At 41.6% G+C, this 23,721-nt stretch overlaps 2 protein-coding genes across 3 annotated transcripts; both read right to left on the bottom strand.

The window, feature by feature from the left end:
- Positions 1-585: 585 nt before the first annotated feature.
- Positions 586-7,677, bottom strand: rhoub (ras homolog family member Ub). Its single transcript, XM_020651058.3, has 3 exons — positions 7,252-7,677; positions 5,271-5,329; positions 586-2,748 (listed from the first exon to the last, which is right to left on the bottom strand). Exons 1-3 carry the CDS (start codon positions 7,466-7,468, stop codon positions 2,293-2,295), a joined length of 732 nt encoding a protein of 243 aa, XP_020506714.1. The 5' UTR covers positions 7,469-7,677; the 3' UTR covers positions 586-2,292.
- A 1,599-nt stretch (positions 7,678-9,276) lies between these two features.
- rtn2a (reticulon 2a) lies at positions 9,277-23,162 on the bottom strand. Of its 2 annotated transcripts, XM_020651040.3 has the most exons (10): positions 23,029-23,162; positions 21,838-21,891; positions 20,860-21,423; positions 19,401-19,601; positions 14,917-15,124; positions 13,529-13,667; positions 11,715-11,784; positions 11,584-11,630; positions 11,445-11,503; positions 9,277-10,551 (listed from the first exon to the last, which is right to left on the bottom strand). In XM_020651040.3, exons 1-10 carry the CDS (start codon positions 23,057-23,059, stop codon positions 10,476-10,478), a joined length of 1,449 nt encoding a protein of 482 aa, XP_020506696.2. In that variant the 5' UTR covers positions 23,060-23,162; the 3' UTR covers positions 9,277-10,475. The 2 variants fall into 2 exon arrangements, with proteins under 2 accessions (XP_020506696.2, XP_020506698.1); XM_020651042.2 differs by lacking the exons at positions 19,401-19,601; positions 20,860-21,423; positions 21,838-21,891; positions 23,029-23,162 and adding an exon at positions 18,094-18,245.
- Positions 23,163-23,721: the final 559 nt, after the last annotated feature.

Raw genomic sequence — 23,721 nt, 5'->3', positions numbered from 1 at the left:
ACTCTTTATGTGTTACTTGCAAGTTTGTACATTACTTTGTCACTGCATTTTTTGAAAATTTGAGTCAACTTTATCGAGTTTAATCATTCTTAATGGACATTCAATCAACAAAACTAGCAAGAGTGCTATACAGTGGATTTATAGGGAATGTTTCATTTTGAACAATGACCCGAATGGAAATACGTTTTTGGCTATTCTTTACTGTTTTGTAGAAATGTTTGACTAACTAAATATAACATGACTTGTTATACTTCAAACAAGCTTTTTATTCATTATTATGGTTAATGTTCTATTTTCCTCACTAAGGCTGAATGTGTTTTCTTATTTAAGGGGGCCTCATACCTCATAAAGTTTGGGTAAACTTTTGCTTTTAGCCCACATTTTTTATGTATTCTGTATTTAATGGGGACAAAGTCCAGTTTTCTGTGAGGTAAATTTCCTATTCAAGCACATGACAACCTTTAGAATAAATACCGAGACTCTGGTGATCTTTGACTTTCCACTCTTATCATCACACATGTCCGTACAGTGTGACACCCAAGATTGCATTATCTCCATGGAAGAGTAGGCAGTAGAGAGACCAGGTTAAATATTTCACATTTTATTTGGTTCCGCTCTTACAGCTCAACAACCTGCTCTCAGACACCAACAAAGACACTCATACTGTTAAGTACCATTTAGACAATGACTGAGTCACTTATACACGTACACACAGATTTATCCTGATGACATTACAAACATCAAAATTGATTATTATGTAACATACATAATGACATACATATTTCATATATCTGCTCTGTATTGCTGTTGATCATTTATTGGCCCAGACAGACAGAGCTGACCGACAGGCTTCTGAAAAATAAGAAGCAAACATAAAATCAGTCTCTTTGGTGATTTCACCTCATTTACCAGATCATTCAAAAGAGGAGAGCGCTCCAATGAACTGACTGACAAAGACGTAACATGATCTGTTTAAGGCCCTGTCTGTGATGACAAAGAAAGACCCTGTGATCATCAAAAACAGCGGGCAGGGCGCTGAACCACTTTGGTTTCAATGCCTCGAAATCATCCTCTATCTCAAGCACTAAAGTTGCATTTTCCTGCTCTATAACTTATTCACGTCACTTGTCCAAAGGCCATTGTATGGCAGGAGTTGAGTGAAGTGTTTAGACTGTGTTTGATAAGTGCAGTGTACAGTGGCACAACCCAGGTTATTGCTGTAATCTTGTAACAGTTCTAGCATAAAAAATAAATGGCAGTCTTTCAGGCGAAGCTTTCATAAAGAAGTAAACGCCTGAATTTCCAAACCTTCCATGTTTTGTTGCATTAATCTCTTGCAGTAGGCGTGTATTGGTGGGAAGCTTACAGACCTCCAATTGTGTGGTCCACTCACAATGTGACGGCTGTATCAACTGATCAAAATGTGGCACAAACAACAAACACAGGCTGTGTGTAGAGAAATCCTTACAGGAGCATTCGGTAAATACAGACCTGAATGGATGGACGAGAAACATGTTCAAACCACATCTCCAAAAAAACTGTAAAGAATTTATACTCATTTACATTTGATTGTAATCCAAAAGAGAATGAGTTCAAAGAAATGTGATCACCTACACATCAACCTGAAGTTGTAGATGCTTCTGATTTAAAAAAACAAAAAAAGGTGCACAACTGCTAACGACTTTAGACAAGAACATTATGATTAAAGCTCTATTTGGGGTTAAAGCTCAGGAGTTTATATAAACATCATGTTCTGATTTCACCGATTAAAAATGATCGGAAGTGTTGGGGCTGATTTTCAGTGTCGAACACATCAAATAATTTATTTTGTTAATGAATTATATTGAACTAGACACACAGGAGGAGTACACTTTTACTACAACATCCCCTCCCCTTGATGTCAGCTCACATTTCATTTGGACAAGTCCAGTTTGATCTGCAGTCCGTGCGTCTTCAAACTTTATTTGCTCAATTCTTTTGGTTGAATGCTGGTCACAGTCATGTTTAAGAGTCCTGACTCTCTTCGAGGATTAGACAAAGGTTACAGCCATAAAATCTCCGTCTTTTAGGCATCAAGAAAGAAATCAATTCTGGTCAAACTGAATTTGTTTTTAGCTCAGGCAGGTATACGCTCTGCTGCGGTTTGCTTCCCTGAATTAAAGTCATTCTGACCACCACATCTTGGGTCATCCTAGAGAGCGTAAAGATAGTTCTTACATCCAACTCAGTCCCCGAAATAAGTCAGCAGTTTCACTGTTATTATTAGGCACAGGATATGTATTTCCTTTCTCCCTACTGGACGCACACGTACTTCTTCCACCAGGACTTAGAGAGCATCTTCATCTTATCCGCCGTGCTGCGGACCTTCCTCTCCCTCCTAGCTCTCCTGTCAGAGTGCCGCAGCCCCACAGCGATGGCGGCGTCAAACACCTCCTTCAGGTTTTTCTGCGTCAGCGCCGAGCACTCGATGTACGTCACCGCTCCGATTTTTTCCGACAGCGCTCTCGCGTCCTCCTCCAGCACGGGCGTCTCCCTCCGCCTGGCCAGCTCGATCAGCACCTTGACGTCCTGCCGCAGGTCGCACTGTGTTCCCACGAGGAGGATGGGCGTGAGGGGGCAGCGGCGGTGGATCTCGGGGACCCACTTCTCCCAGACGTTCTGAAAGGAGGCCGGGCTGACCACACTGAAGCAGAGGAGCAGGGCGTCGGTGCGACTGTAGCAGAAATGGCGGAGTTTGTCAAATTCATCCTGATGGAGAAGGAAACAGATAGTTAGCACTGTGCTAATGTGCAAGTTTCAGGAATATCCAGCAACATTTCTAAGTTGTTCCACATCTTTACATTATGGTGACAAACTTTCCCTTACTTCTTACCTCACTCGCTCTAATGCGCGCTCAGTGATTTGTAATAACATCATAGGAAAGGGAATTATGCTTATAACCAGTCATTACAAAAACTGTCTGAAGGGATTTTATATTGTGCTCAACAGTATACACAAGCCCTACCTACCCATTTATATAATCTACAGTCATTTCTTAAATTAACACTTTGGAGCCACAGGGCTTTGACTAACAAGGGGCCTCCCACACCTTTGAGCACACAGATTAAGGTTTGCAGACAAAGCTTTCCTTCCTTTTCTTAACCCCTTCCTGTCCACAACTCATTTCCTAACTTCTCCTTTGCTTGCATAATCCTGTTTTTCCACCTCCTTCTGGTTTTCAAATATAAAAAAAAAAAAAAAAAAAACGCACAAAAAGAACTTTAAAACGTGGATTTAAGGATCAACAAACACAGCGGGCACTTTTGAACTCGTATCCAACACAAGCTTTGGCTGTACTTTGCAATCTGATGCCGTGAGTCCATCTGCAGATTATACACATTAGACACATATCAACATCTCAGGAGAAGGAACCAATTTGTTTATCAGCTCTGATGGCAGCTGTTATCTCTTTTCTCAGGAGTGTTTCTTTCTTTGTCTCCCTCACTCACTTTCTACCTCTCTCTATAGCTCTCTTTTTGGCACACCCCATCCTGTTACTGGCCCAAGCTCCCCTCTTATGAAATTGCTTAACTACAGAAGGTGATTGCCGCCTTTTATCTGCCCGTGTTCGCCCAGGCTTGTCTGCATGTGTGTGAGTGTGTGTGAGTGTGAGTGTGAGTGTGAGTGTGAGTGTGTGTGTGTGTGTGCCTCTGTGCGTGCAGTTTTGATACAGTGCGCAGCTTGCAACATGCTGTGAGGTTTTATATGTATTCAGGCTTGTTTGAATGCTTCATTCCACTTTACAGCCAAGTTGTCTTTGATTCTGCGTAGAACCGGCAGTGCCCTCGCAGCGTTTGTGAATGTCAAATATTCTGCTCCCTCCCAGGCGCGGCTCCACGGAATTGGATTATATAAAACACTTTCACAACAGAACTGACCAACATTGCCCCACAGTACAAACATAATAGTGAGGCAATCACTTTTGCCTGGCACACTCCCTGAACCACAGAGAGAAATCATCTTCGTGTCTCTGTGCTTTGTTAACCCCAGTCCAACCTCAACATGAGCAGCCTGTTGATGCAACGCCTTAGACTAGCCTTTACCTGTACCTAAGACTGACAGCAGAGCCAAAGAATTTCCTATATGGATGAGCTCACTGAAATAGCAGGCAAAGACTCATACAAAGAATGTAAGGACCCTATTTTTTTTTTTTTTTCACGTAATAAATCATTTGTTCTATCTATTCATATGTCAAGTTGCTTCCTACACATTCTCCAGAAAAGAATATGTAGAAAGCTGGTAGGCTACACCTTTGGTATTGATGCTTTATAATTAGCCTGATAGTTTTCAGCCGCTCTGTGAGGCTGCACTCAGGCATAATAGTGCTTTGACCTAAATGCTAACCTCAGCAGGCTAACACACTCAGAAAGTTTGCATGGAAGACAAAGTGCTGAGGTCAACAGGAAAGTCAGTAGTGCTTTGGCCTAAATGCTAAATCTAGCTTACAAAATAAGAGTATAAAAAAACGATAAAATGCCGATGATGAGATAGTTTAATCTTTTCTGTATTCAAATAATATTTGAACGTGTAATCTAACTTATATTTGCTAATTAGCTCTCAAAACTAAGTGCTGAGGCCAATGTGACATTTATGAGCATTTTAGGTATTTTGTCTTTTGGTTTGGGTTGATTTTGGCGCCCCCTGTGGACACAATAGGACCTCTTATCTCTTGGTTGATCTTGCCCTGTACATGTGTAAATAAGGATTTCTGACAAATAATCTCATCCTGCTGCTTTTAACAGTCAAATTTAACACTCTGTAAATATTTGGGTTTGGAAAATGTAAAAAAAAAAAAATGTAAAATAGATTTCTGAACAAAAGTAGATTCCTCACAGACCAAATGACATTTCCATCCGTAAAGACAGAACGCTATATTGCTAAACTGTGATATGTATTTGAAGCAAAGGTTGTGAGGCATCAGGAATATAACCCTTTGTAACAGCCCCAAAAAGATTCATACATTGAACATGCAACAGCGAAATAACTGTGTCCCAGTTGTGTGATTCTACATTTCTTTACTGCACAGGAGGCACGACGGAGGGAGCTTCACATCAGCTCAAGGCCGACTGACTGTGCCCCACCATTACACCTCTGTGGATTTTACACAGCAGACGAGGTGTAACAGAGGTGTAGGTATCATGCCTTGAATTGAATGTGAGAGGGACTATTGTGATGTTGATAGCAGGCCACTTCACAGTGCAGCGATGTGCTTGTGTGTAAACAGAACTCACCTGTCCTGCTGTGTCACAAAGCTGGAGTCTCACCGGGTTTCCATCCACCTGAACCACAGCTGTAGAGACAGAAAAGGGCAGACAGAGAAAATAAGACACAGCTGTTGTAACGACTAGAAAGCTGTCTACGCTGTTAAGTTCCCACCTGACACTTACGGAGTTAACACACACACACACACACACACACACACACACACACACACACACACACACACACACTTAACCACCCAGCAGAATATTTTCTGGAATAAACAAAAGTCTGCCGGTTGAAAACACAAAGACCCCCTGCTCCGCTCTTCCAGCTCACAGACGACGGCCTGCTCTGCCTCGCCTGCCCACCCAGCCTGCCTCTGTCACTGCCGAGACCATAACACTTTACAGTCTGTGGGACCTCTCTGTGATCTTTGTAATCTCTTGTGTTTTGACAGAGGCCATTCAAAGGTTGTCTTATAGGGGGGGTAAACCAGAGCAGATTGTTGTTTGTGCAATGACTCTCCTCCAATAGGCCCCATTTCGGGATTGGAAAAGTGGATGAGTCATCTTGCAGCGAGTTTCATTATGGAGCCATTTATTCTTTTCAGAAGAGCGAGCACAATGCCGAGCAGCAGGCACATGGAAACATTTACAATACGCCTGGAGTGTGTGGTGGGTCGTGCCACCTGATCAAAGAGTTTGCTGGAACTACTCAAGTAGTAGGACAGGCATCATAGCGCCCGGTTTCAACTACAGCAAAGGAGAAAACTGGATGAAAGGAGAGAAAGAGAGTGAGCTGCCCTTGTGTAATCATTTCTTAATCCCTGACATATGATACTTCTTTGATTTTCCAGACCAAAACTGGCCCTTATCGTCCCCTCTCCTCTGCCTTTCTGCCTCCACCTGTGGCGTTGCATAACAGCCCAGACGTCAGCTTTCATGAGGACGCTCTGATTCCAGGCACCGAGAAATGACATCACCACTAAGGGGCCCCCCCACCCCCCCCAACTGCACAATCAGTCTCTGTCAGGCCCCGGCTGAAAGACAATCACTGCCTCTGAGCCGATGCAACAGATGTGCCCATTCCAGTATAGAGGAGAGGGCTCCATGGGTCAAGGCTGACAACAATAGGCAGAGTTGTGCAATCCAAAACCCCTGAACCAGAGACGCTTTCTGCTCTGTACAGGAGGGCTGAGCCACAGTGCTTGTCTGCGGGCGGCGTGCGTTCTCAGAGAGTGTTTTATTGGATTTCTTCGGGACAAGTTGTTAGTTTTACAGCTCATCGGCGTAATGATAGAAAATTGCAGAGGTTAATGGTGAAAACGCATAAATTGACACGTCAGTTTACAGGAAACAACGCCTAGTGTTTGAATCTTCTTCTTAAAAAAAAACATTTGATCTTTTAAACATGTGACTTCATCTAATGAATCTCTCACTTTAAAATGTTTACACAAACGTGAATCAGACTGTCCTCATGCGTTCACAGTGTTTATGTTGTTATCATGAAGCAATAAAAGGTGATCAGCAGGTCACAGGTGTATTTTCATTCCCCTCTGAAGACTTCTCTGTACTTTTTTCCCCCAGTAAACAAAACTTGAAGGAACAAGTGAGACAGTTTGGAAGGTGGAATTGAGCCAAATGAAAACCTGCTTGCTCCATCAGGGAGGATAACTAATAGTCCTCTGCATTAACACAGATAGAAAAGAGATACTAGGAAATACAAACACATCCAACACACCAGTGGAATAACAGGCAGGTTGACAGATTGCTTAAAATAGGAAGCTGATGAAGATTTTAGGGAAAATGAAAAGCAGATGGATCAGGCAGTTAGAAAGAAACAGACTCACTTCTAAAGTTAGTTTCAACTTTGAAAAGAGGTCCGTGAGAACCTCTGATGCTGAAAAATCATGGCAAATAAGCCTTGAATAGACCCCATGTTTAGGACTATCAAGGAATAAGGCAAAAATGTTTCAAATGTAAAACTGTTCCATTTTTGTATTTTGCTTACCTGAGAAATCATCAAATGCAGTAGGGACGTATCTGGTCGGGTATCCATTCGTCGTATAGCTGACCACCAGGCTGGTTTTGCCCACTGCTCCGTCACCGAGTAGGATGCACTTTAACAGCCGCTCCTGCGCCTGCCCCGGCCGGTCGGTTTTGGGGTTGTGGGGGGGCACCGGAGGGGCCGAGGTCCGGCTGTAATCCATGGTGTCAGGAGGTGACATTCAATCAGTCCACTTTTCTTCGCGCTCTCCTTAGCGGGGAAGATAAAGGACCCACCATGAGAAGACGATTTCTTCTTAAGAAAAAAAAAAGAAAAAAAAAAAGAAGTTCTTAATCCTTAAATGATGGCGAGTAGGCTCGTGCAGAAAAGCGCTCCTCTTATCCTGCGCGCGGTCCTGCCAAATCCACTGTGGCACTTTACTATGAGAGACACAGACTGTGAGGGCGGGTCTTTAGTAGCTTCAGATTCATTTGACTAACCCCGCCCACCTCGGAGCAGGCTGATGAAAGTAAAGCCAACCTGGAAGTGTAGCCTTTTTTAATTAAAACAAAATTGTGAATCTTTACAATGGAAAACGTTTGTTTCCATTTCTTAGTTGTTGTTGTTTTTTTTTTTGTTTGTTTTTTTTAATCCGAAACTCTTACAATTTAAAAACTGTGTCACTTCCCAGGCCTCATTGACTTTGACTTTGCAGGCAAGTCCTGACTTGTTCTCACCGGTGAGAAGCGGACAACCTTGATGTCCATTTTGAGAACGTCACATAAAACCGTCTCAGCTCAGACCCCCTGACCCACTTCAATTTGTAGCCAGCTGATCCTGAGCAGGTCAGCTAAAGACTGTATAGCTACAACAGAACAACACGTGACTTTATATTGGCTATATATTATATTATATTATATATTCATGAGACATGTGAGAGTGTTTCAGACTTATATCCGAGGTGATCACTGATTTCTCTACCTTAAACTGTCACACTTGGGGTGGGGGGGAAAAATGCTTTCTAAGCAATGCTTTGAATTCTGGCGCCTCCTTGTGGTTGGATGCTGGAAAAACTGACCTGCAAGATGTAGGCTAAAGTTTCACAATTTTTATGTTTTAACAAACTATTCATCTCTGTGACTTTAACCTTTTTGACCTACCAGTGTCAAAAAAAAAAAAAAGATTTTTTTTTTTTTTTTGGAAACAAACAACCTGTAACAGCCACTGATTTTTTTTGGTATCATATCCTTAGAACCTAATATCCTACAGATTATGATTATGACTAAAATGACCTGAACCTTTACTGACAAGTCTGAAAATCCATAAAGGTAGAATTAATGTAAAGTTGTGTGGCCAGATATAGGACTACCTTCTTTTGCAAAGTGAAACAGATTATATTTGAAGTCTATTTTATCTATTGCTTTCTCTGAGTGTGTTTATTTTACCCTGATTAAAACTCTAGTTGTTTTTAAGTATTATAAATAATAATAGTGTACTATAACTATATTGCATGTGTTGACAGATTTTGAATAAAACTAAGAGTTACTTTCATGTTTGGATTTAGTTTCTCTTTCTTCTGACATGCAGAAAACAAACAAAAAGTATCTAGACTTATTGAGACAGAGCTACACGACAACACCTACAGCAGTTTGGTTTTAATAAGTAAATCACAAGGAGCTGGTGATCTTTAATTCATTGTGTAGCTATTGTCTTTGCTGATGGGTGAAAATCAGAAAATCAGATGGGTGAAAATCAGAAAATCAGCAGTTCAGAAACTGTAGGCCAGTGTGTGTGCATGTGTGTGTATATGTGTGTGTGTGTGCGTGTGTGTGTGTGTATATGTGTGTGTGTGTGTATATGTGTGTGTGTCCAGAGCTAAGCAGTTCATGAAGATTATCAAAGCCAACATGTTTTGGGGTTTTCTTTATGGAACGTGTCTGCAAACATAACAGTGCTAACTAGACCAAAATAAGGCTTTCATAGGAATAAACACATATTTAGCGAGGGCTACGAAAGCAAGCACGGTAAATGTGGACTTGAACTGCAGAGTGTCCTGAATTCTTTTTATTATCCCTAAAACTGAACTACTTACAACTCTGTATAAGATACCTTGTCATGACACACGTTCTATCACACAATTATCATACACATACATAACACCATTCTCAGGAAGGCGATGGGAGGAGACGTAAGCCGTTGTCAGCAGCCGTGAGCGCTGTGAATCTGATCATGCACTATAACCTGCAGTTAGAAAGGCACCTGCTGTATTTCACTCCCACATTCCTTCACAAGGCTGGAGATGTTCACAAAAGAGCTCAGAGAGGATCAGAGGGGAACTTACTGAAAAGTGATTGCACTGGATTATGATACATGTAACATTAAAGAGGCTGTAGCAAGGGAGGGAATACATCTCTTTGTCTCTCTTTAAACATGTTAGGTTTCCACTTCCTATTTATTCAAACGGGGGAAGGAAAGCTGCCCCTTGTGGTGAAAGTGATGAAGTGACAAAATACAACATGGAAAAATTAAAATAATGAACACTTGAGTGGCCTAAGGTGAATGGTTGTGTAGATGAGGAGAAACAGAAAGTGTTGGATAATGAAAGAGAAATGTGGCTTTAATTTCTTGTTGGTATGTTTTTTTCATAATGCAAGCAGTGTGTGAGGCATAACACAGACACACTCACATACACACACATAAACTGTCATGAGATTGAAAATGCATTCAAGTGTGACACATGCATCCTTAATTGCCATGAATAATGTTTACCCTTGTTTTTGTCACCTTAGCAACTCACTACTCTTTTTCTCAGGTGAGTAGCCATCGGTGTGGGAACTTTCCATTCTTGGTTCTTGGTCTTAGTACCTCATTTGGACTACAGCTTTCCTCTATCTAAGACACTTCTTGAGTCATATTAACATATTAAAAACAACGATTACTTCAAAGAATACGACGAGCTGCATCTTTGCATCTCTGATGTCAGCAGCAAGAGTCTCATCCAGGATTCATACACCTTAATTATTTTTTCAAACTGACACCCCAACCTCCAATCCCTTAACTAAGATACAGTTAGAGTATAAAGTACCATGCGTCATCTTCATCATTGTCCAATTAAGTAACCTCCCGTCCCTTCCTCGGTCTCTGGAGCTCCATTCTGTGGAGCTCTGAGCGCAGACTGCTGGGTAAGACATGTGAGTGACAGCCTGTAACTCTGGGAGATTGTTCTGTAAGTCCTTGTCCATCAGTTTTTACTGGGCGTTGGGTTTAGCGCCACCAGGAGTTGAGTCAGGAGGAGGTCCACCGCCTTGGGCAAGTCTATGCAAGCTGTGGAAGACAAATAGAAGAGTAGTCAGCGGCATCACTGATGCAGGTCAACAAATGACAAACAATGAACAGCTAAAGACAAGTAACAATCTGGGACTGCTAAAAGTATAGAAATATAACTTTCAACTGTCATCATAAGCAAGATTCTTGTAAGGTAATATTACATTTAAGGTTTATTTTGGGGCTTTTTGTGTCTTTTTTTAGAAACAGGACAGTGGAGTCAGAAATTGGGGAGAGAGAGAGAGAGAGCGAGAGCGAGAGCGAGAGCGAGAGAGAGAGAGAGACATGCAGGAAAGGAGCCAAACCCAGGCCGTACATGGGACGTGCTCACTAAAGGCTACCTTTAGGGCGATTGGGCCTGAGAGGCTCCCACAGGAAATTTTTAACCAGCAGTCATTTCTTTTCCTGCATTCGTACCAATTTAAAAAATATATATATTTCTCAGATTCATGATGGACAAGTTGTCTTTGTGCTTTAGTCAAACAAATATGGGATTTCAATTTTTGGAAATCATCACATTCTGTTTTTATTTATGTTTTACACAACATCCCAACAGTTTTGGAAACAGGGTTTTACCGAAATCCAACTTTTTCTGAAAAAAAAAAAAAGACTCAGGACAGAGCAGGAAAGATTTTTATAAGTTGTATTGTTCTAAAATGTTATTGCCGATGCACAGTAAAAGTGGAAGCACCTTTTGTAAATAAAGAAAGAACATGTTAGCACTTTACCACTCACATATTACACCAAGTGTTGTTAGCATGAACTAAAGCCACTATCCATCGATCTGTTTTTTATTTTTTCACTGGGAGATCAGTAAACCAGCTATCTAACTGAAAAACTCATCATATTTGTGCTGATGGCAACATTGTGCCAGAAGATGGCGCCATACTCACGTGTCCTTAAAGTTGTCAATTTGGGCCTGGATTTTTGCAATGTAGGCGTCCACCTGCTCCTGTGAAAGAAAGAAAATAATCAATCACTGACTGTGACATATAAAAGAGCAGTGGTAAGAATGATGAAGAGAGTTATTACCTGGCGCTGTCTGTAGAAAAGTGGCAGAGAAAAGACGGCGATCACACCTGAAGAAGAAAAGAAGAAAAGGAGAAAGTAATGCGGCTGCCATTCAGTCTGTTAGCAGATCCTGTTTTTACAAAGCTTCTTACTGATGATGAGCAGAGTAAGGCCATTGCACAGCTCTCCCAGGTATGTCACAAGGTACATCAGAACCAGGAGCTAAGACCAAGAGATACACAAGCCGGTTAACAACAGACGAGTCATGACTCATATCCATTTTATTTCATTGAAAAAGAAAAACTGGAACAGTCTGAGACTCCAAATATGGTTTGCAGTGTTTCCCCTTATACCCCACAGTGTCACAACTCCTGGTCTAGGATCCAGTGTTGCTCTGATATGGGACACCCCTGTCTCAGATGAAAAGAGATTCCAGCTGATCCCGGGCGTCTCCAGCGTACCTCCGTCTGTGTGCCATGTCACATACCGGCCAGGTCAGGGTTGAGAGTGAGGGGGTGCAGGGGTTTAGGGGGCTCAGTCAGTCCACACTTACTCAGCGTTTACTGTAAATGTGTTAAGAGTCTGTGTGCTGTCGTACTGCTACTGTTCAGTACTGAACAGTCATAAATGTATTGACAGGACTGGATTTATAATCTGATGTGAGAACAAAAACTCATTGGACATTTCAGCTGAAAATGATAGAAGTAAGTCCATGAGGGAATGAAAGACAAATCACTTACAAAATAATCAGGGAAAGAAAAGTGTCACTCATACAATTGTCTCTCCATATATCAGTTATTGTAGATCACTGTACAGTGATATTATGGTTAACTTATCCTGGTCCATGTATCTAATGATGTCTAATGCTCTCTTATGGTATCATGTCATGAGTAGCCCTGCGATGCTTACATTTATTGTATGCTTTGACTGCTCCACTTAAACATATCAACATTACTTTGTCTATGCTCGTCAGGCAAACACTCCCTGTCTGTACCCAGAACATTTCAAATACTTGACATGACCCTTTAATATAATATCACTTTGCAACAATCAATAACAGTGCAAAGAAAGCCATTTATAGAAACTGTATGGTTCTGATTAAGTTTGTCAATTGTACAACTTTTTCTATGATAGATGATGTCATAAAGTACCAGGGCTTTAAAAACACTTCAGATCTTTATTTCAATCCAAAGCAGCGGTGGTGCATTTATATCACAGGTTGGGAATAATTGAAGTTTCAAGTCCTTGGCAAACCTGGCCTATTTTCAACAACAGTATCCTAGGAACTGTTATCCAGACAAATAAAAGCATAGATTATATATATGCTGTATATGGAAACGTTGGTCTATATGTTTGTTATATGATGACATGTGATACAGACTGATTGATTTGATAAATATCTTCAGAACTGTTTGGCTGTGTTAGGATGAGCAGCATACCAAGAGGCTGGATAAAAAAAAAAAACAATGGCTTAAACTCAAAGAATATATGGAATGTGTTTATGCTGTGTTGTTATTCATGAAAAATGACATTACGTATATTTTGGGGGGAAAAGGAGAATCGTGTAAAGGCGAGGGCAGACTTCTATTAGTCATTGCTTTCCACATGATCACAAAAAGACAGCGTCATTGAGGCTCACAGTTGCCTTCAGTGATTTTGGCCAAATTTAGGAGCTTTCTTCAGGTTTTAGCATAATTAGACAGACAGTTGGCATGGCGATGGCATCGTCAGTGAGAAAAGGAAAAGGTTAATGGAAAAAAAGAGCAAAATGAAAGAAAGTAGAGACGTACTGATGCCTGGGTTAATAAGGAGGAGAGATTGTGGACAGGGTGAGGAAAATCTTTGAGAACAGGTCGTTAAGACAGTGAACACAGCCAGCACACACACACACACACACACACACACACACACACACACAACTACACGCGCACACACACACACAAGGACATATTTAATTATAGCTCACCTTGAGGGACTCAAAGAGGTTTCCAACGAAGAAAAGTCCCTTAAGCGAGTCCACTGCAGACAGAGCCATGACGATGGCTTTCTGCATGTAGCCGTCAGCTTCCTCTCCGCTGAAACTGATGTCCAGATCCAAGTATGACCTGAGCAGAAATAAGGCAATGAAAAGAGGACATGAGGTTCATCGGTCCTTTAGTTTTTATCAAATAAGGATTTTAAGAAACACAGTATTACATGTTCTATGGCAGAAATCCATCACGCTCAAATATAAACTGTTGATCAATGATTCAGACAGAACTTTCGATTTATCAAAGACAACTCAACTAAATAATGAAGATAAAAATGTTAAAACAAAAGCTACATAACCTGACATAGCACATCATAATTACAAGCCTTGTGTTTACAAAGTTTTAACCACTTGAATCTAAACTTAACCCCAGCTTTATATAAGCATCTCGCCAGCACACAGCCATAAATAGATTCTACTACTGGTTGTAAGAGCAGTGAGAGGGTAACATACAATACAATATGTGGCCCACAATAATGATAATATTACTAACAGTAATATTGCAATCATTGATAAATTGTAATTCATCACAGTAACTGATTAAATAATTTAAAATGACCTCTAACGTGAATGTTTCACTGCAATTTAAGGTCAGTTTCACTCAGACTGTAAATATTAATAGACGAAGCCTGAGTGACGTCAGCCATCTGTTACGGTAGGGGGTTCCGGAGGCTCATCAGCAGCGGCAGCCATGGTCAACATAACGTCAGGCTGAGAGCCGAAGCTGAGCCGGGTTTTAAGCCTCTTGACGAACCGTTACATCGCGCCCGCATGTCAATCATGTCAGCTACGCGCCTAACTATGGATAACACAAATGTTTTTCAAAATCTTTGAAAAAATGTAAAAAATATTCATCCCCCCGCAGTGTGTGTGCCAGTGATGACAATAACTAATCAGACCTATTTCGTTTTTTGGTACCAGGCTGTAAACATGTTTATTAATGTTGTAAAAATGTCTCTTTTGCCTGTCATGTGAATGTGATTTCGGTGTTCCTGGAGCCAGCCTCAAGCGGACACTCGACAAACTGCAGGATTTTGCACTTCCGCATTGGCTTAATTTTTCAAGACCGGAAGTTGCCACTTGGTTTCACCTCTAATCTCACTTTATCTCTTAACGTCTTCATCACATCTGACGGATAATGAAGAGTGGATTGGACAGGCCTTTGGCTAAATGATCTCAGGTGTGAGTTTTGGAAAACATTTATGCACTGTGACTGTGCTGAGATCTGCGTTATTATGTTTGGAAAAGGTGGAAAAAAAAAAAAAAAAAAAAAAATCACAAAAAAGAGAAAGAAAATTAAATTAAGAACTATAAAAGCATCTTACTGGAAAGGGTGTTTCCCATCCCCCCAGTTGAGGATGTGGAGGACTTGGTAGTAGATCCTCACTGAGATGGTGAAGCATATGACAGCCAGGGAGACCATGGAGACCACAGTGATGATGCTGAGCTGGAACAGGGCCAGTAGGCCCACCACCAACCCTGTGAGCACCATGCCTGTTCGCTCCGTGTCCTTCCAGAAGATCAGGTCCATCACTGAGGGACAAGGACAGAAAAGGGTCAGACAGGAAGGTGAAAAAAACACAAGAGAGGAAGAGGGTGACATTATGAAGGACAAGCAGTGTATAGTTTGCAGGAAAGAAAAAAACAGGGGGGGGGGGGGGGGGGATGTATATATATCTTTATATTTTGAAATGGGAGGTTTCCTCGCTTCAAACAGCTGACAGCATCACTGCATCCTTCCTAGTTTTCACAGAGCAACTGCAGCAACATCACTCAAGAGTCGAGATCCTTTGGCAACCACAGATTCTTTCATTTCTGGGCAACAGATTCCACCTATGGGACATACCGGGAAATACAGACTTAGGGACAGGGACATGACACATGAGGCAGAGAGGGATTTCCAGCCTCCAGCGCGAGAGGACACACAGCAGCAGCTAAGAGGACACGTCAGGCTCCAGCTCAAGCTAAATTTAGCCCTCAGATGAAAGAGGGACGAGAGTGGTCGAGGAGAATTCAAATGCAGCATTTCACAGCACCTGCTGGCGCACGTCAGGTTGTCAGCAGGCCCCTTTCCACACCGTATTGGTGATCTTTATGGTATCCCAGCAACAACTGCCATGGTGACTGAGGCGCCAAATGATTAAAGTTTGCACGAGTACACTAGTGAATATTTCAATAATGCTAAACCTTTATGAATGAAAACTATTCTAAACAACAACAATACTAAATAGAACTGCATGCAACCCAGAGTGAAAGCAGGGATTTCTGTGCTGTGTTCTTACACGGGATGTTGTCTACAGTACAGAACTGTCAGACAGTGTATTCTGTAGCTTTGTGCTCGTCATTCAGTGTAATGCTAAGCCTGAGCATAACAATCAAGGGAAGCCTCTTTGAAAAGCTTGCACTGACAGCACATGGATTATTTATATAAGCATCACTGCACACAAGTAATACCCATGATGCCCCTGGCCTGGAACACACCTGTCCAACATGTTTGTTTGTGCAGCTCTTATTCTCGGACATAATTAATCACAATGGAAATATAGATCAGACAGCTACTATATTTGATAACACAGGCACTGTACTTGAATGTAAAACTACATACGTCCTGCATTAATCTGTAACTCCAACTCACGGTTTTGAAAGTCACCTAACAAGGTTTTAATAATTAGAAATGGCAGAGTCTGTAAATAAGGATATAAGTCTATTTGCTGTCCGAACAAGAGTGAGACAAAAAGATTGACATCATTCTTTGATATGTTTGTATACTGTAATTATGCATCTACAGAGAGCAACTGTTAGCTTAGCATTAATTCAGGAAACATCAGGAACAAAGCTAGCCTAATCGTGTCCAAAGAGAACAAACTCCTGATACTAGCACACTGAACTTTCTACATATTTTTTCATTTCTGTGTGTTTTAGAATTTGTAGGGGCTGCATCGAGGTGCTGTTCGCCGTTGCCTGACAGCAAGAAAGTTCCTGATTTGAATCCCGCTCAGACAGGCCTTTCTGTCTGGAGTTTGCATGTTCCCACTATGCATGCACGAGTTCACTTCAGATACTCGGGCTTCCTCCCACAGTCAAAGGACATGCTCGTTATGATTTGGTTGGGTTGGTTATTTGGGGACTCTAAGTTGTCTTTAGGTGTGGATGTGAGTGTGACTGGTGACCAGCCCAGTCCAGTGTGTCCCACCTCCCGCGACCCTGAACAGGGTGAGCAGTATACACAATGGATGGATGGATCAATTCTGTTATGAAACTAACGTTAAACTATATTTTTTTTATCTTATTCTGCCCAGTGACTTCCTTCAGTCTCCACTGGTCCATTTTCAACGAGTAGTATTAGACTTTTAGTACAGATACAAATTCCCTGATAAAATGTTTGTAAGCATGCTCTCTCAATACGTAGTCTGGGGTTGAATGTGTTTCTTTTCTCAGAGCTAGGTTAGCTTCCTAATCTCTATGCTAAGCTAGGCTAACTGCCAGGTTCATATTCAGCCAGTGGTATCGATCTTCTCATCGAACTTTAAGCAAGAAAGTCAATGACCCTTTTGCCACAATTAAAAGTAGAGACTTAACGCCCAATTTCAAATTTGTGTCATCAACAGGAAATATCTGAAAACCTGATGGGAGAAAAATAAACTGTACTTGTAAACTCTTTTGAGTTGATGGAATAAACAAACATTGGTGCCGTTAAAAGCGCTCTGGACAAACTTCTTCAATCCCTCTTTTTCTATCAACAACCATCTCTGATCAATGTGAACTAATTAACATAAATATATATGAGAATAGAGCCCACAGAGTAACTGAAGCAGTCAATTATCCAGTGAGTACATTAATCACAATGAGTTACGCTTCATTTCAACCCAGCCTGATATCCTCTCAATTTAACATCAGCATCATGTATGTCACAGTCTTTTCGTAGTCCAGTCTGAAATGTCTCTGCTCGTGCCAGCTCTTCAGCCTGAAGAGGAAGCACTAAAATGTAAGAGAGGCCAGCTGCCAAAGTTATTACACACTACAACAGCTATCTGCAATGAGCACACCACAACAGGACAGTTCACACTCATTTGAATGGACGAAAGGAAATTTACATTAAAGCCTCTGATACAACGTGTACTCCGCTACATCTGAACGAGCCGGCTCATCAGTTAAAAGCCAGGCTCTCCTTTTCGCTGACAGAAGCTGCTGTATCCAGAGACTGGACATGTAAAAGATCAGAGAGAAGAGAAATCCAGTCAATTCCCAACCTTCAGTCCCCTGAAAGTCCTGCTTACTCAAGAAAACACTGAAGTTAAGAAGGTCAACAGTCAATTCCTAAAGACTCAAAGTGTCTTCCTCCCCTTCACACTTGAAAAAGAAGCTCTCCTCTGCCTCCTTTCTTCTCGCTGAACTCAAACACAGCTCTTTGCAGTTGCTGAAGACTGTAAGTGAATACCAAGATATAGTCTGCATAGGTACTTTAAACTGTCTTGTTATTCGCTTTAAGTCCAAAGTCTCACCTTTACTGGCCATTTTGGTTACAGCTCCCAGTGTTTCCGCTCACAGCCTCTGTCTCTCTACCTCTTTCTGTCCCGCTGAGATCCCCCTCGCCCCTCTGAGCTGTTTTTGGCCCTGCTCGCTCAGCAGTCCAAAGGCCCAAAATAATCTTGCTCGCAGCACCGCCCACCACTCTCCGCAAGACTCCAAGAGCTTCACACATAGTGAGGTGATGATAGAAAAGAAGATTCACAACATTTACTAAATGACTTCATCATTTATTGAAGCAAAAGTTCACGTTGAAACAGACTGAATATTTTCTATTCCTTTGAACTCAGATAGTTATAGAGTTAATATAGAGTTATTTTGGGCTGTGTTCATCATCATGTTCTGTCCAACACCTGAAACAGGAGAACCAGGGTCTATTTTCTGTTATGTCACCACAAGTGACAGTGCAACCTGTACTTACAATTCATTACAAAGATGAGCTTGACTCAGGGTAAAGTAAAACCTAAAGCAAATCTGAATGCTAAGAGGTAATACACAGAATTACTATTTTCCTGATGTCCTCATGCATTACATTACACTGTATACTGTAGAGGTAGTGTTCACTTTGGTGTTTTGGTTTTTCCTGAACTCTGTGCTAGAATCACATATCAGTCACCAATGAAGAATTGAGGTTTAATCTGCAGCCCCTAAAAGTCTTTTATAAAACCAGATGAAACGTGATGCTCCAATGGATGCATGTGTGCTATTTATTCAGGACACCCTAAACTCTGTCATCAGCCTGACCACACATTCATCAGTGTGAAGGTTTACTGCCCCCCACATCCACTAAAATAAGACTGAGCTCACTAAAGACCAACTGTCCACTTAAAATACCAGAAACGTGGAGGCCAGGATGTTATCTCTCTGTCTCTCTTTCTCCATTTCTCAGTCTTAACCCCTTTTAATTTACAAAGAGAATCACAGAAGCCTGCAGTAGAGAAACCAAACACACACGTGACTATCTTTCTGCTTGTCACTAACAGTGATTCATTCCGACATCAGAAGTGACGGCATACAAATCCAAAAAAGTCTGCCAATGCCAGAAATGCTTCCCTCACAATTAGCACAACTATCCCTGCAATTCTCAGAGAGGGTAACTGAATGGGAGGGTCCATCTTTGTCCGCCTGCCTCTGAAGGCCCTGAAAGCGAAATCTGATATTTTCTTTATTTAAAGCATCGATTAACCAGCAGAGTAGAAGCTACTCGCTCAGCAACAAAGACAAAGACACAGAGAGGAGGAGGGGGAGGTAAGAGGACAGAGGACTGATGTGACTGCTGTACCTGCTACTCGCATGCATACTGTCGGTTCCTCTGATAGGTTGAGTGCTGAAAACCAGTGATCGCTGACCAGCTGTTCCTGAGAGTTTAGACCGATGGCAGCTTGCGATGAAGACGCCGGGCCTCTGGGTTGCACAGATGTGAGCAGCTTGACTGAAATGGTTTCCCTGGAGACAGGAGACTCTGGCTCGGGGGATGCCGCTGCTGGGAAACAAAAGATGATATCATGTTCATGATGACGTCACCACTTAGTATCTGCACATCGTCAACCTGAAGTCAAATGTCTTCCAAAGTTTGAGAGAACATTTAGGACCTTAACTTGCCAGAGTATTTAGACTGGAACATGTCTGATATGACTGTGAGATACAAGTCCAGAAATAACTTAGTTTCAATACTTCAAATTTCCTTGCACAAAATCCTAAGGACAATGCAGTTTTGAATGGGCTTATAAATACAATTCAAATATAAATATGAATGCACTGTTGAAGTTACAATTAAAAATGAATCATGTTCATTAAAACTCGTTAATTGAAGCTGATTTGTTATTTATACTCAAAGTTTTAAGAAACTGTCTATGTCAGCATATTTAATTCCACATTAAAAATGTTGTTTGGATTAAGTTTTCTCAACATATTACGTTGCTCTGAAATGTCTCTTAAATACTAAAAAACAACAAGGTGAGGACTGTGGTGAATGCAGGGCTGATTAGACATCAGAACATTTCCTAAAAGCTCATCTCACATGTTTGATTTGTCATAGCTAGCCAAGAAGAAGATGTGAAAAATCTGATGATATGACACTTACATATCCCCATGTATTAAGAACATGATCAGCCTCTGCCCCCCACCCCCTCCCCCCAAAAAAAACAAAAAAACGACCCAATAAAATTTTGGCACAGTTGACATTAAGTCATGTGTCGTCATAATGTCGGCTTCTATGAAAAATCACATCAGGTCTGCTCTTAAGTAAAACATTTAACGTCATAAAGAAAAGGAATACAGGTCAAGCTCCTTGCACATCATGGTTTTATATCCAACCATGAGACAGGGTGGTAGAAAAAGATATATGTGCAAATAAGACTGGCGAACATTCACATTATTTGTAGAAGCAGAGCTAAATCTGTCAATCATGTAAACTATATGTAAACATGTTAAATGAGCTACACTCCTATAATCAAATGGCTTACTTTCCTAATTTTATCAGGTAAATATTTGGTAAGATGTTTGATATTAATGTTTGAATATGTGGACAGAGCTAATGGCTGCCTGGTTAGAGATAGATTCATGCAGCTAATTAAAGAAAGAGTTTATGTCAATGTCTAGTCGATTTACACTTCTGTCTTTTGCTGACTGTGCTTTACAACCAACTTGAAGTCAAGTGTTACTTGCGCAAATAGCCTCTTCAGTTATGATACTACCCTACACAACACAGAATCAAACAACCTCCTCTGTGTGTTTCTCACCCTGAAGTGTCTGTGAGAGATCCTGGGAAGACAGAGATCGAGAGGGATTGTGGACAGTCTGAGTTTGACTGCACAGTGGCTCCTCTCTTTGGGCTTCTGCGTCTCTCTCCTGATTTTCCTGCTCCAGATTTTGGGGCGAGGGCTGGATTGTGATAGTCTCAATTTGTCTGTGTTGCTCCCTCCTCAATGCTGCCCTCTCCTGTTCTCTCCTTAGGGACGCCTCCTCTTCTTCCTCTCGGCTGAGGAAGGCTTGAGGGTCCCAGTCCACGTCGGGGGAGTCCAACAGTGTTTCCAGGGTGTCTGTGCGGATCAGAGGAGTGCGACTTCCCCGAGAGTAGTTCCTGCGCCGGTCCCGGATGTGTCGCGAGGATCCCACCGCTTCTGCCTCGGCGATGGCAATGTAAGAGAAAGTCAGCTCGTAGGAGTGCTGACGTGGCGTGCCCCAGATGGAGGGAGATGAGGCCAATCCATCGTCATCATCTGGATCTCCACTTCCTCCGTCGTCATCGTCGGACCATTCCCTCGCTGTTTGCAGCTCGAACAGCTCCGACTCTTCATTTCCACCTGAATGGAGACAAAAACAATTGTCATCCTAAAGCTCCCAATTATAGAGACACTCTAACCTCTAACTGTGTGTGTACTAGAACAATGTCCGACAGGGAGAGTTATTTAGCTCGTCATAAATAGATTTGTCAGATGAAAGCAGCCAGGTGTGTCTCTTGATGTCTGCTTAAAAGAAGTGTGACATCCAAAGTGAGTGAAACCCTCTTTGGTGAGAGGAAAAACACCTCGCCTTCCAAAAATACACCCTTGTGTTTAAACATTGATCCTCAGTGTTAGTGTTTGAAAGTTTAGAGAGGCTCTCAGATGTATTCTTCTGTTGTTAAGTTCATAAGACAGACTTCAGGGAGCAGGAATCTCTTGTTTTCCTAAGTATTCCCCAACAGAATTTCTCAGTAGATGAACATGCTTCATTACCGTCGGTGCATGGAGGAGTGGAGTCAGGAGTGGATGCCACTGAGCCATATTCCTCTGAAAGAAAACAACATACAACATCAATCTGAGTAAACATTGCAAAAGAACTAAAGACTCAGATCAATCTAACAATGCCTAAAAACATATCCAGCATAGGTGAACTCACATGACATAATTCATAGTATTAAAGCCCTGACAAACGATGCACTATCATGCTATGAGTCATTTTTAAGAGTAATTACAATGAAGTATTCTATATCTGTTTGATTCAACTTTGAAACCGTGACAGTAGGTGTCAATTTCCCTTCTTATCATGTTCCATCTCTTAACTTCTTTATCCTGCTGTCTTCCTCTTCTTCTTTTGTTTTCATCCCGCTGTCAACTTCTTTGAGCAAACGTTCATTTTACTCTCATTCATGCTGTAAGAGTCACTGTGAGAAGTCATGAGGTGGTGAGTCAAAGTATCAGGGAAATATGTTCAGCATATTTAAATTAAAATATTCATATTTGGCACCAGCTATTCGATAACTGTATCATGAGTCAGAGTGTTCATAATTTGCTGTACTGACACATAACATTTTTTGTGTATCAATTCCAAACAAAAGGGATATGACACTTTAGTTGCAGACCGTCTGTCAGTGACTACAGACATATTTCCTTTCAGAGCTGAACTGGCAGCAGTAAAGGCCTTCACTATTTTAGACAGCCAGCATGACATTAGCTAGTAAATCAGCCAAGGAGCAAATAGTTCAGCTAATTCTCTATTCTGCACGTTTTAACAAATAACAATTCAACTGTAAACCACTCTGGTTTACTATTACAGAACACAAGGATGAACACTTAAAAATAAACAAATAAGGCTGATATGAAAGCCTACAAAAGCTTTAAGGTAGAAATTACTAGAATTCTTTACAATGCAGGAGAGTCTTACACACAAGCACACAAACGTCTGCAAATCAATAAGAGCAAAAACAACAGAATAGGTCTCCTTCCTGCACTGCATTCATCCACTCAGCCATGTGTTTATTAAAGGTAGGAGCAAGAGAGAGGAATGGAGAGTAGGCAGGAAGGGGAGGGGAGGCTGAGCTAACACATACGATGCTTACAGCAGTTATCTAGCAAAGATTGCTGAGCTGGAATATGTTAAAAACATAAACTAATGCAAGAGGAAACAGCAAAAGAACACAGACTCACGGCAGTGGGAGAATCCTAAAACCTGGCCCATGCTCCATCAAGGCATCGCTGGGCCCATCCAGTATGGAAGCCCCCCCCCCACCCCTCCCAGCTTCCTCCTCTGATGCCGGCTCTCACGTCTTGTGGATACGTTCTCTCTCTCTTCCTCCTCCTCCTCCTTCTGTTTCTTGGTCCTCTGTTGAGCAGCTCCCTCTCTCTCCCAGCTCTGGCTCCGTCACTCAGCAGCCCCACCCTGCCTGCCTCACTCCACCATCCTCCCTCCTCCCTTCATCTCCTCTGGCATAGTCATGGCTGCAGGGGTTGTAATACGGCAAATCGACAGAAGCATGAGAGCGTGTCCCTGCGTCTGTCTGAGCCTGTTGTCGTCTCCCATTCATTCACAGCTCCTGTGTCTCTCTTCCTCCCTCGTCATGTGATTTCATCTCAGGATCCTATAGGGGCAGGCAGGAGGAGAGGCAGTAACAAGCCATTAATAATGAATTACTTGAACGTATACAAACATAAAGTAGGCAGTATAAAGCATAGCAGCATGTATGTTTTGCAAGATTTTACAATGTTTATATATACTATTGGTTAGTGTTTACCTATCTTAACTGTAAACACTTACAATTGATTTGCAGTTATTTTAAAATCTAATCATGCAAGACAAAAAAAACCCCAAAGTGCACATGGTAGACTTAAAGCTTTTTCTCA

Source organism: Labrus bergylta, chromosome 11 (genome assembly GCF_963930695.1).
Source record: "Labrus bergylta chromosome 11, fLabBer1.1, whole genome shotgun sequence".
Lineage (NCBI taxonomy): Eukaryota > Metazoa > Chordata > Actinopteri > Labriformes > Labridae > Labrus > Labrus bergylta.
The sequence above is the reverse complement of the archived record's forward strand: the minus strand, read 5'-3'. Positions and strand labels throughout refer to the sequence as shown.

Coding starts and splice junctions, on each gene's coding strand:
- rhoub (XM_020651058.3), bottom strand. CDS start 7,468: ATGTCACCTCCTGACACCATGGATTACAGCCGGACCTCGGCCCCTCCG. Junction 5,330..7,251: donor TGCATTTGATGATTTCTCAG/GTAAGCAAAATA, acceptor CTGTCTCTACAG/CTGTGGTTCAGGTGGATGGA. Junction 2,749..5,270: donor TTTGTGACACAGCAGGACAG/GTGAGTTCTGTT, acceptor CTTCTCCATCAG/GATGAATTTGACAAACTCCG.
- rtn2a (XM_020651040.3), bottom strand. CDS start 23,059: ATGGGCCAGGTTTTAGGATTCTCCCACTGCC. Junction 15,125..19,400: donor AGTATGCATGCGAGTAGCAG/GTACAGCAGTCA, acceptor CTTGTCCCTCAG/TGATGGACCTGATCTTCTGG. Junction 11,785..13,528: donor ACCTCTTTGAGTCCCTCAAG/GTGAGCTATAAT, acceptor TCTTGGTCTTAG/CTCCTGGTTCTGATGTACCT.